This window comes from Oncorhynchus keta, chromosome 1, assembly GCF_023373465.1.
Source record: "Oncorhynchus keta strain PuntledgeMale-10-30-2019 chromosome 1, Oket_V2, whole genome shotgun sequence".
Lineage (NCBI taxonomy): Eukaryota > Metazoa > Chordata > Actinopteri > Salmoniformes > Salmonidae > Oncorhynchus > Oncorhynchus keta.
The window spans coordinates 38,392,602-38,406,175 of NC_068421.1; the positions used below are offsets into that span (position 1 = coordinate 38,392,602).

General features: G+C 42.7%; 1 protein-coding gene across 3 annotated transcripts in view; it reads right to left on the bottom strand.

Moving 5' to 3' along the window:
* The window catches only part of LOC118384704 (limbic system-associated membrane protein-like), a 1,031,328-nt gene that overhangs the window by 4,374 nt on the left and 1,013,380 nt on the right, over positions 1–13,574 (bottom strand). For all 3 annotated transcript variants that reach the window (XM_035771464.2, XM_035771456.2, XM_035771448.2), the window contains 2 exons: positions 8,586–8,717; positions 8,328–8,448 (listed from right to left, as the gene is read on the bottom strand). In XM_035771464.2, coding sequence (XP_035627357.1) covers positions 8,328–8,448; positions 8,586–8,717 — 253 coding nt within the window. The remainder of the gene's footprint in view (positions 1–8,327; positions 8,449–8,585; positions 8,718–13,574) is intronic.

The following is a 13,574-nucleotide window of genomic DNA, read 5'->3' on the forward strand; positions in this document are numbered from 1 at the left end:
TCAACAGTTTCCTGAGTGTATCAACAATAGTCCACCACCCAAAGGACATCCAGCCAACTTGAAACAACTGTGGGAAGCATTGTCAACTTTGGCCAGCATCCCTGTAGAACGCATGACACATTGTAGAGTCCATGCCCCAATGAATTGAGGCTGTTCTCAGGGTAAAAGGAAGGTGTTTGGTATACTCAGTGTATAATACATTGTCAAGGCACACTTGAGGTAATCTATGAAGGGCTTCGAACTGATCCCATCTTTAACATTTGAATGTGCTAGGATAGCTGAGACTGATGCAAGGGGGCAGTGAGTTTGTGCTGACACACGGTAGTATAAAGCATTTTGCATAAAAAGGAAAGTGAGTGCACATCATGAGACAGCATAATCTGATGGCGGGGAAACAGAAAGTTGAGAAAGTGCTGAGATCCTCCTTAGAGGGACACCTTGGGTGGGGACCGTTCACACCACCAGTGATGATAAGGCCAATGAATACATGTGGTCCGTGTCATGGAAAATTATATTAGACCGAAATATCAAACTTGGGCCAGGTGACTTCCTAGATATTTTAGAGCACATGCATGCAGTTAGATGATTGTGTTTGGTTCTAGCAGCACAGCTTGGTCTCATAAACTATACGTAACATCGTGGTAACTTTTGGTATGATATGTTACGTTTGGTATGGTTACATAAGACAGAAAGTTACTTAAGGCAAAAACGAAAGGAGGGAGGGGTGGAAGGATTGGCATAGAACGCAAATGTCTAGAAATCCAAAGGTTGCTTGTTGAAAACTCAACTTTGCAAATAGCAACTTTGCAACTACTTACTACTTTTTAGCTACTTTGCAACAACTTAGCATGTTAACTAACCTTTCCCCAAACCCTTTAACCTAACTCCTAACAGTAGCCCTAACTTTAAACCTTAAGCCTAACGCCTAATACTTATTTTCCACCATAATTTGCAAATAAATTCATTAAAAATCCTACAATGTCATTTTCTGGATTTGTTTTTCTAATTTTGTCTGTCATAGTTGAAGTGTACCTATGATGAAAATTACAGGCCTCTCTCATCTTTTTAAGTGGGAGAACTTGCACAATTGGTTGCTGACTAAATACTTTTTTGCCCCACTGTATCATACTAAATGGAGGGAGACAGATTTACGTTTACAATGTTACGTCTTCCCCTGAGTCCTGGTTGAGCAAGCATGGAATACAACATTTTCAGCTATGGTCACGTCATAAGCAACTGTGTGAAGTCTGAAGCATCCAGGGAAGGGATCCAAATAAGACCTAGTTCATTGCACCATCATCTTCCACTGGTAGATGGCAGCACATGTCTTTTAAATGACATATTCACTTTAAGAAGCCACAACCATTTTTTAACAGAAGGACAGATTTGATTCATGTACTGAAATGGGGCAAAAGGTACAGAAACTGGTTTGAACGGGAATGTGTCAAACAATCAGGCAGACTCATTCTCATTCGCCGCCTCTCGAGTTGGCATGTGGGTGCATCTAAAGTAGGCTATTACAGGAAACGGTGAGTGACAGAAGAAGGATGTCTTGAGGCTGTTGATAAAGGAAATCAACAAGACGTTGCACGTGGCAGGGAAAATGGAAAATGTTGCCAAGTGGTAGAGACAGCAACTCATGTTGATGGGGAGAAACAAAAAAAAGCTTCCCCATATTCAACATTGTGGGAATATCAGGTTCTGTGAAGAGCACTCTACCATTGTTTCAGTTCACAATGAGTGAGTCCAGTGTTCAGTCTGGGTTAACCAGGCTATACTGTACCACCCTCCTCTTCCCTGAAGACGTTCATGCGGCATCGTACAGGGGAGGTGCCAGAACGCGGGATGTAATCAGAAACTAAGAGACTAATAGAGGACCGGGAGGTTCCAGATCAAAGGACCAAGCCGCAGCAACAGTAATGAGCCTCAGTATCCCCAGCAGAGGATTAGGACGAGCGGGTCAGTCTTGGGAAATGTTAATTGCTGCAGTATCAATAAGCACTAGAGGATTCCTGTACATCAGATGCTACTGGGAGATGGTGTGGAGATCTCGGTGGTAAAGTAGTTCAAACGTAACAGCAGTGGTGGGCAGTCATGACGAGGTCAGTGCTGGTAAGGTTAAAGGGAATTACAGAAAACAAGTCGAGGAGCAGGCCTCTTGCAGAGTGGAAGTAAATATGCTTGATAAGGTACACTAAGTTAATCGTTAAAGACATAAAATCTACTGACCGAGCATTATTTGAAATGATGGTATTGTATTACATCAAGGAAGTCGTTGAAGAAGATAAATGAATAACTTGCAGAGGTAAAGGAAGGGCACTTAAAGGTATTAGAGTTTGAATTCAAAGTTTGGCAGTTGTTTTCTGACCTGAAAGGTAGTCTAATGTGACGACGAGTCCACATGCCATTGGCTGTTTAGATCCAGCTATATTACTCAACCCCAAATGAAATACGTAGAATGTATGCACACATGACTGTAAGTCGCTTTGGATAAAAGCGTCTGCTAAATGGCATATATTATTATTATATATTAAAAGATAAGCAGAGCAAATCTGGATATTATATGGTGCTTATCTTTTCCATTCATTTTCGATTGTGGCATATAGCTGGATCCACAAAAACAGGTGGCCCTGAGATGTGGATTTATCTCAAGAAATAACCAAGCCAGGAATTCAGGGGAACAAAACAACTACAGTAACATTGTAACCTGCAAGGTTCCATGGTTCCTTGAGATGTGTATAGGCTGTGGGCTCCGCCCGGTCACTACCTGGCCACACCCATAGTCACTTCCTGGTTTGAATGGGTGTGTCAGAAGGAAGCCATCTTGACTGTAATGTTGTGGTCAGAAATGTTCGTAACCAAGAAACTCTTTGTAGTTTAAAAGACGAGTTTTCTCAACTCCATATAAGTGAGAACATTCACAAAGACTTGTTTAGGGGATATTGTATTGATTTCCAATACATTTTTCCTCTGTGGACTATTGCTTCTGTAACGTTCGGAAGGCTTGGTTATTTGGATTTTGGTTTGTGGTCTGACCCTGTGTGCTAGCTGATTCATTAGTGAATATACACAATTCTTTACTAGCCATAACATTTTGAGGTATACTCTCCCTTCTAATCAAAACTTTTCCCATTTATGTACAGCAATGCTAGTGCCTTACAGTCCATTCACAAACCTATCTGTCGTGCGGGGGAAATATGTTAAGAGCCCTGACCCTTGTGATGTGGTTTTGGAAATCTTTAACACTCCACTTAATTATCATCCCAAAACAATTTACAACTTACACAGAGGTATTTTGCGATGCACATTTACAGTACCTGAACAACGACACTTCCGGAGCTAATGGACACCCAGGAGGGAACACAAAAAAAATGTTGTCTCGAAGCTGTGTTACACAAAATAAATGTTGTCTAGAAGCTGTGTTACACAAAAAAAATGTTGTCTCGAAGCTGTGTTACACAAAAACAATGTTGTCTCGAAGCTGTGTTACACAAAAAAAATGTTGTCTCGAAGCTGTGTTACACAAAAAAAATGTTGTCTCGAAGCTGTGTTACACAAAAACAATGTTGTCTCGAAGCTGTGTTACACAAAAAAAATGTTGTCTCGAAGCTGTGTTACACAAAAAAAATGTTGTCTCGAAGCTGTGTTACACAAAAAGAATGTTGTCTCGAAGCTGTGTTACACAAAAAAAACTCTGTAGAAATACATGATAAAACCGCTAACAGTAAGTCACTGATGTAACGCAGTTTCTCTGGGCCCCCCTGTAAGGTTTGCGTTATAATAATCAAATGTGTCAGCCAGACAGCCACAAAGTAGACTACCGATCGCTGTCCACGGTGCTGAAATTGCAACATGTCTACGCGGCTGCATGCTTGTCGAATCGATGATAGGCTTTCTATGGAGCCAGGGCACACCTTTGCTTTAGCTAATGGATAAATGTTTAATGGTAGGCCTATTTTGGTCATCATTTTCTCAAGGTTAAGCCTAACATTTCACAAAGATATACACGGTGTCGCAATGCTGCCATTTTAGACTGCTGGCCAGTGGAAACAATGTTACTCTTTCAGTAATTAAAGTTGGAAATTCAAACATTGCAGATTTGTCAAATACATTTTTAGATACAACAGAATACTAATCAGCTACCAATAGATTATTTTAAATATACAGCTGTCCTTTCTAGGGTACCTGAACCTGCATAAACTGAGCCGTCATCCTGCTCTCTTCCAGTTGTGGTCTATTAATGCCAAATAGTACATTGTTTACCCTCAAAACACTCACTTACTAGGAATTGTTCCATTACGCAGTGTACTATCTATAGCTGCAATGAGGAAAAAAGTAGTCGGTTAGAGGATAAATTTAGCCACTATCTGGCTAATAGCCTACATAAATGGGCTGAAATATTCAAAGTAAATGAAATCCAACTTGAGAGACTCACCTGGTCTCCTGAAGTTCCCCTTTTCTGTGTGCACATGCTTTCACCACGGCCTGTAGGTCCAGGTTACGGCCCGACAGTTTTCTATACTGAGTACTGCCACCCCAAATAGTCTTTCCTGAGACATAGTGCAATATACACTGAGTGTACAAAACATTACGAACCCCTTCCTAATATTGAGTTGCGCACCCCCCCCCCCCCCCCCCCCACCCCACACACACACCGTTTGCCCTCAGAACAGCCTCAATTCGTTGGGGCATGGACTCTACAAGGTGTCAAAAGCATTCCACAGGGATGCTGGCCCATGTTGACTCCAAAGCTTCCCACAGTTGTGTCAAGTTGGTTGGATGTCCTTTGAGTGGTGGACTATTCTTGATACACACGGGAGTGTGTGAAAAGACCCAGCAGTGTTGCAGTTCTGGACATGAACAGGTGCGCCTGCCACCTACTGCCATACCCCATTCAAAGGCACTTACAGTAAATCTTTAGTCTTGCCCATTCACCCTCTGAATGGCACACATACACGAACCATGTCCCAATTGTCTCGAGGCTTAAAAATCCTTCTTTAACCAGCCTTTCTCCTTCCCTTCATCTACACTGATTGAAGTGGATTTGACAAGTGACATCAATAAGTGATCATAGCTTTCACCTCGATTCACCTGGTCAGTCGATGTCAAGGAAAGAGCAGGTGTTCGTGCACCCAGTGTACGCCCATTGTGCTGCACACAATTTAAACCTAGTCTTGAATGACGCATGCCAAGATATACCAGAGATAAGGGACTGTTGATATTGCAACCACGCAACTCAAACGGTTCACCATGATGAACAAAACATTGTTTTTTGTTGTTGTTCAAGGCCCTTGAGCCCTGCCTCTTCTAATTTATTGGCTGTCCTGTGTCCAGACGACCTGTCCCAGAGCTTCCTATACAGTTCATCTGTATATGAGGCCGGGAATGAAGGAGAATGAGAGGCTCAATTAAAGATGTTGCAGAACTGCTGCATTTGTGCTCAAGAACACTAAGGTGACCTGCCTAAATGACTACTGACCCATAGCACTCACGTCTGTAGCCATGACGTGCTTTGAAAGGCTGATCATGTTTCACATCAACACCATTATCCCAGAAACCTTAGACCAACTCCAATCTGCATACCGCACCAACAGATCCACAGATGATGCAATCTCTATTGCACTCCACACTGCCCTTTCCCACCTGGACAAAAGGAACACCTACTGTATGTCAGAATGCTATTCATTGACTACCGCTCAACACCATAGTGCCCTCAAAGCTCATCACTAAGCTAAGGACCCTGGGACTAAACACCTCCCTCTGCGACTGGATCCTGGACTTCCTAACGGGCCGCCCCCCAGGTGGTAAGGGTAGGTAACAACACATAATCAACGCTGATCCTCAACACAGGGGCCCCTCAGGGGTGCATGCTCAGTCGCCTCCTGTTCACTCATGACTGCACGGCCAGGCACAACTCCAACACCATCATTAAGTTTGCTTATGACAACAGTGGTAGGCCTGATCACCGACAATGATGAGACAGCCTATACGGTGGAGGTCAGAGACCTAACCGTGTGGTGCAAGGAAAACAACCTCTCCCTCAACATGATCAAGACAAATGAGATGATTGTGGACTACAGGAAAAGGAGGACCGAGCACGTCCCCATTCTTATCAACGGGGCTGAGGTGGAGCGGGTTGAGAGCTTCAAGTTCATTGGAGTCCACATCACCAACAAACTAACATGGTACAAGCACACCAAGATAGTCGTGAAGAGGGCACGACAAAACCTATTCCCCCTCGGGAGACTGAAAAGATTTGTCATGGGTCCTCAGATCGTCAAAATGTTTTACAGCTGCACCATCGAGAGCATCCTGACGGGTTGCATCACTGCCTGGTATGGCAACTGCTCGGCCTCCAACCACAAGGCACTACAGAGGGTAGTGCGTACGGCCAAGTACATCTTCCTGCCATCCAGGACCTCTATACCAGGCAGTGTCAGAAGAAGGCCCGGAAAATTGTCAAAGACTCCAGCCACCCTAGTCATAGACTGTTCTTTCTGTTACCGCACGACAAGCGGTACCGGAGCGCCAAGTCTAGGTCCAATAGGCTTCTAAACAGGTTCTACCCCCAAGCCATAAGACACCCGAACAGCTAATCAAATGGCTACCTAGACTATTTGCATTGCCCCCCCCCCCACGCTGCTGCTACTCTCTGTTATTATCTATGCATAGCCACTTTAATAACTCTACCTACATGTACATAATTACCTCAATTACCTCGAAACCGGTGCCCCCGCACATTAACACATTGACTCTGTACCAGTACCCCCTGTATATAGCCCTGCTACTGTTATTTACTGCTGCTCTTCCAATTGTTTTGTTATGCTTATCTCTTACTTTTTTGTTGTTAGTATTTTCTTAAAACCACATTGTTGTTTAAGGGCTTGTGAGTAAAGCGTTTCACTGTAAGGTCTACACCGGTTGTATCGGCGCATGTGACAAATGAAATGTGACCAGAAAGCACCATTCCTTTCTGTCCAGTTTCCCTGATGTTTCCACAGCAATCAAGCTGTTTTTACCATCCTTGTAACTGTCGCTTCTGCGGAGAGATCATTTTCTAAACCTAAAACTCATAAAGAACTACCTAAGAACCATTAGGCTCTCGCCTGACATGAGCTTTTTTGGACACCTGAGTAAGCTCCACTCATTGCACTGGTGCTGTCGTAGGCTTGACCATGGCATTTGTTTGCTGATACCCCCTAATGCTTGTCCTGGATGCTACAGTTTGTACATACAGTGTACATACAGTTATTTTTCAAGACCTGGGGCACATTTTCAGTCACATTCCTGAAGCCCAAGAAACAAACACTTAGTATCCTAGTACATACGGAAATATAATAAAAAGTATTTATTACATTTTTTAAAATTGATATCGATGACAGGCGTAAGGGCCCCCAAAAGCTCGTGGCCCCCACCTTCCAGGGGCTGCGGGGGTGTCCGGTACACCATGCAGTAAGTGCATCTTTTGCATTTGTAAAAAATAATAATAATAATTGGGATGATAATTAAGTTGAGTGTTAAAGGTTTCCAAATACGTATCGCAATCACGGATCAATTGTTTCTAGATAAAGCGTTTCACACTTGATCAAATCACCTCAGCTCATCAAAAGGGACGTGGAATGATTGGAGTCAGAAAGGCAAAGTGCTGACTGAACCCGTTTTAGAAAATAATGGTAGTGAACAATTTAAATATCTGAACAATCATCAATTATATACTGAGTACCTAGACTACTTCTGCAATACAATAGCAGATAATACTTACACTAAAGTTGCTCCTCAGTTTGTAATTTTTGTTTATCACAATCGTCGAGCTTACAAAGACTGTTTAGTGTGAACATTACCATAAACACTTTCACTTTTCGGCTTTGCATAGCCACTGAATATGTTACAGTGAAGCAATCCGAGAGGTTATTACATGACTAGTGTTAAGATGAAAGGAACATGGTTGCCATTGCTTAGTGATCACATACGAATTTCCACCTACGGTTCTCCTCTATAAGTTTCCTCTCTGTCCCAGGTGTGAAATTGGTTCCCTGGACAACTTTTACATTTTTACATGACATGCAGTGGAGGCTGGTGGGAGAAGCTATAGGAGGACGGGCTCAATGTAATGGCTGGAATGGAATTAATGTAACGGAGTCAAACGTGGTTTCCATATGTTTGATACCATTCCATTTATTCCATTCTAACCATTAAAAAGTGCCCGGGCCTCCTATAGCTCAACCCACCAGCCACCTCTGATAATAGGGTAGGCTCTTCCCCCATTATGACCAAAGGACATGTATTAAAGGGGCAATCTGGGATTCAAACAACCACAAAATGCTTACCTCTTGTCATCTCTGTACCACTCAAACTCTGGTTTGGGCACTGCGGCCGCGTCACACTGAAGAACCCCCATACGGCCCACCTGGGTTTCAGAGCTCTTGGCATTCTTGATGGCGGGAGGATCTAAGGATTCAATCACAACAGTTCATCTGGTTCTATTGCTTTCATCAATTAATGAAAGACCCATCATGGATCTTAATGTAGTAAAAACTGGCCAGGAGAAACAGGAGTCACACCCCCCCCCAAAAAAAGTGTCTTACAGTTGACGACAACATTGACGTATTTGACATCCGGTGTGGCCACGTCATTGCTGGCTTTGCATTCGTAGCGGCCCGCCTGGTTCCTCATGATCCCCGATATATCCAGGTACTCCTCCCCATCTAGAGAATCCGCTGTGGGGAGACAGAGAGACAGAGACAGAGACAGACAGAGACACAGAGAGACACAGAGAGAGACACAGAGAGAGAGAGAGAGAGAGAGAGAGAGAGAGAGAGAGAGAGAGAGAGAGAGAGAGAAGAGAGAGAGAGAAGAGAGAGAGAGAGAGAGAAAGAGAGAGAGAGAGACACAGAGAGAGACACAGAGAGAGACACAGAGAGAGAGAGAGAGAGAGAGAGAGAGAGAGAGAGGGGGGAAATAAGACAAAAAGTGAATAAAGTGGCACAGCGATTTTTTATTAACGATACAGTGGTCCTATCTGAATAGTGGTGCGTCACGACAGTACCATTTGCCAATGATGAGAATGGCACTTAATTCCAGTCCGTCAACACATACACAACCATTCAAAAGTTTGGGGTCACTTAGAAATGTCCTTGTTTTCCATGAAAACATACATGAATAGGAATAGGAAATAGTGAAAATGAATAGGAAATAGTGAAAATGAATAGGAAATAGTCAAGACGTTGACAAGGTTAGAAATAATAATTGTGTCTTTCAAACTTCGCTTTCGTCAAAGAATACTCCATTTGGGAAAACAGGACAGCTTCCAGGAAAAGCAGGACAATGATGTTCAATGGGGCTCTGAATCAGTCATTACTTCCAATAAGCCTGATGAGCAAATTAATGTCGGACCAAATGTTCGAACGCAGCATCACATGGACTTACCTGAAACAGCAGTTCCCTTAATTAGTCACGTATGTCTCCAGAGTTTCTCCCATTTAGCCTATCTAGGAGTGATCAGGATGAGGAGAATGCCAAGCATGCAGATAAGACTGCCTCTGCAGTGCTGTCTTGGGTTGATTCGATTGCTACATACAGTACCATGGGGCAACATTGACTAAAGCTGTTCACAAACAAAACAATAGTGTACTGTATCAACATTTCTCTTGGCATTTCTAAATGGATATTGATTGATAGGAACAATAGCCTGCAGTGAATGCATGAAGACTTCTGAGACCTGTTTAACCTTATAACTAACATGGTTTTTTTCCAAGCCCTGTAAATGTGTGGAAGACAGAGACAGTTTCTGAGTAAAAAAAAACAAACACACAAAAAAAACCCAGCTAAACCTCCAAATGCCACCGAACCCAACTAAATAAAACAATGAGCATGCCGCAACTGAGCTGACACTCAGGGAGCAAGGTCTTCTACCCGTGAAATTAAGTAACAACCCTGGGATGTCGATATGGAAGACTGTTCCTTTCTTATTAGAGACCCTCAAGTTATTCTTATAGATTTGTTCCTGGCTAAATCCAAAAGGTAAACGTACCGAACAACTTCAATTTCAAGTCTCAAACTGTATAGCAACAGCATTCACCGCTGCACGCCCAATGTATCAAGCTCTTTCTGTGCCACGCCCATAGAATTAGAATATATTTGATAGGATCTCTATGGTTACGCTTATGTTTGCTATGATTGTCTGGTGTGGTTCAATGCTTATGAAAAGAGCACTCAGATCAAAGGGTCCTCCTAGCATGGCCACTGCAGCCATATCAAACACACTCATCGTGGACAAAGGATGCCATGATTGGAAAATTAGGATTGAAATCAGTTGCCATGGAAATGTATTGTGGCTGCTTGATCGTTTTATCATTAAGGCAGTTGGACTTCACCTGAAAAGATATTTCTTGAGGGGCTAGAGAGAGAAGATGATGACTTAGCTACGATCTACAGTACGGTAGCTTACTTACAGTAGCTATCTAGGTAACACTTTAGTTGGATAGATCATCTGTAGTCACTCTACAGACTTTCAGTAACATTTCTACTGTCTACTAACCCGTTACCCAAGCGTTAAACCTAACCTTAACCCTTACCCTAAAATTTATTCAAACACTAACCATAAAAAGCAGTTTTCCACCTACAGATCTACAGACTATCCAAATAAAGTGTAACCAAAATTATAAATTATAATAAAATCAACTTCTTTATACAAGTGAACTGGAAATATTAAGTCAATAACTCAGCAGGGTCCAGAAACAACTGTGTCATGAATATGACCAGATGTATTGCTTAATTAATGATTCTATTAAATCCCCCCAAAAATGTCCCCCCAGGAGGCTTGAGCAGCCTCGTGATAAACACTGCTCTCTCTTTACACACACTTCAAGTACTAACTCTCAGGAAGAAAGTAATTATGAAAAATTAGGCTTACTTTCACCAGGAAAGAACCTGTTTCTATAGCGATTCAATCTCTGTGTGGATTCAGCAGGTATAAATCACTGCTTTCCACGGGCCCCATGGGGAATGGAAAGGTGATTGATTTGGAGCACATTAAAAATCACATGACGACAAAGCCATTCAACTCTATGCTAATCGAGTGAGTGACTGAGAAGCCCAATGAGGTGGGAGAGAATGGAGTGCACATTTCTCATAACTTCTTATTTCACATAGATTGTCAGAGCAATAAATCAGTTTGAGGTGTGTGAGAAAAGAGAGATGAATGAGAGAATGAATATAAAGAAAGAGAGGAATTCCAAATCACAGACACAAATAGTTTGTGTGGGTGTGTGTGTTTTTGTATGTGGCTGTGTATGAACTGTAGAAAATGGAAGACGGATGTGTCTGTGTGTGCGTGTGTGTGTGCGTGCATGCCTGCAGGAGTGTTAGAGAGTGTGTCTATGCCTGTATCCTGGTCTGACTGGGTGTAATACATGAATAGGTGTTCTCTACCATTCTCCCCCTAAAGTCCTGGGCTCATTCAGTTAAAAACAAAGCCAATGATCTTCACTTGACGCAGACAGAGACCCCTAGGAGAACTGTCCAAAACCATGCTGTTGAGCGGCTAGCTCTGCCTAGCATTGCCAAACACCCCCCTTCACATCAGCTCATTGTGACGACAGGTGAAAGTTTAAGGTCTTTTGGCAGCACACTCCTCCAGCTTGCTTTGAGCCCGGATGTACTTTAGATAGATAGATGTAGGGCCTATGCTGCTAAGCTGCAAACGCGTGATAAGCTATGACAATTAAATAAACAATTTCTTCTCCACCCATTTATATTGAACAGTGTTTATTATGAAAATGGAACTTAAAAACTTCACCATGAAAATGGCACTTAAAATTCTACTTTGATGAAAAGCTAAATATTTCTGGTGCCATGCTTTAATTTATTGTGTTGACTGTGTGCCAGCAACACTGAAAGACAATGCATATCATTATTTTCCAACATATTCTAGTTCTGAATAAAAGGCGTACGACCCTAGGGCTATCTAGTACCAGGATTTGGGAGCAACATAACAGTGCAGTGGTCTGTGAGCCTCACACTCATACATTTGTGCTGAAAAGTTATTTGCATTGAACCGCATTACTTTGGGTTTGTCTCAACAATTGTATTACCTTAAATTATTGGGAAAGCAACTACATTGTGCTGAAAGCAAACCACAACAGTGATGGAGAGGGCTTCCAGCTACAGGAGGTTGCTGAGGGGAGACAGCTACTAATAATGTCTGGAATGGTGTGAATGGAATAGTATCAAGCACATCCATGTGTTGGATACCATCCCATTTATTCCAGCCATTACTATGTGCTCGTCCTCCCCAATTAAGTTGCCACCAACCCACTACCTCTCACTCACACACACACACACACACACACACACACACACACACACACACACACACACACACACACACACACACACACACACACACACACACACACACACACACACACACACACACACACACACACGCACACACACACTGCCAGGAGGGAGCTGAGGGCCAGCAGCATATAACTCATCTCAGAATGAATCAGATGGGACTGGGTAGGTCAACTCTAATCCTGGTCACATTAGCATGGAATCACCGAAATTCCACTCATGTTTGAGCCTCGTACTGCAGCACGGTATGACCACCTAGCCAAAAGAGCCCTTATATTTCTGATGACATGTTTCCTTGAACAGGGTAGTTCAATTGTACGTGTTTGTTGGCAAGCCAGTATTTTGGAAAGACCTTTCGTAAGGGAACTAGAAGGCAGATTTGAGACACTATAGAGAGCAAAGCACAAACCACCAGTGAGGAAAGACTCAGCATCACGTAGCGACACAACTGCAGTTGGGAACTAAATGCTCATTTGCATGCCCATGCATTATTCATGAGCATCATTTACCACTGTGCGAAATGTTACATTTATTTTGTGAATACTAATTTATGTTAAGCAGTTGATTTTGGGAGAACTTGGGGAGAACGGCACAAATGGCACTGCAACATTTATTTGATTTTGTCTACACTACTTTCTAAGTGCTTCCAAATGGAAAAGGCTCGGCTTTATCTTTCTCAAACACATGGAGCCAATCTTCTTGTCGGGCCATTGTCTGATTTCGATGATGAGGGGTCAATATATAATTAGCCCAGCCTGTTCTTTAAGACTCTTAGTGGGAAGATAATGAACAAATGACTGAGCTAAATCACCACCCACCTTTCTCATTCTTTTGGTCATATCAGCAGCTAGAGGGCCAACCACAATGAAAACAACCACATGCCTACATATATACGGACGGAGGTCTTCAGGGAAACATGTTCACCTCAGCGAAAGACCACTCTTTGATAAACCTCAAAACCATTTTACAAATACCATTCCCATTTGTGCAGGCTGGCCGTATCATGCTGATCAGCGCATCAGATAAACAAATCATTTTTATTGAATCATAGACCACACGTTATTCCAGCGTGGCTTCTAATTTCCTGATTCTTTATGGATAGGTCAAATGGCGTTGCCTTGGGACAAGGACACTCAGGTTACACTCCGGTTACATCACCCTTAGAACATCCCATGATGCACCACGTTGTGGTCACAAAGGCCTGGAGGGGAGCTGTG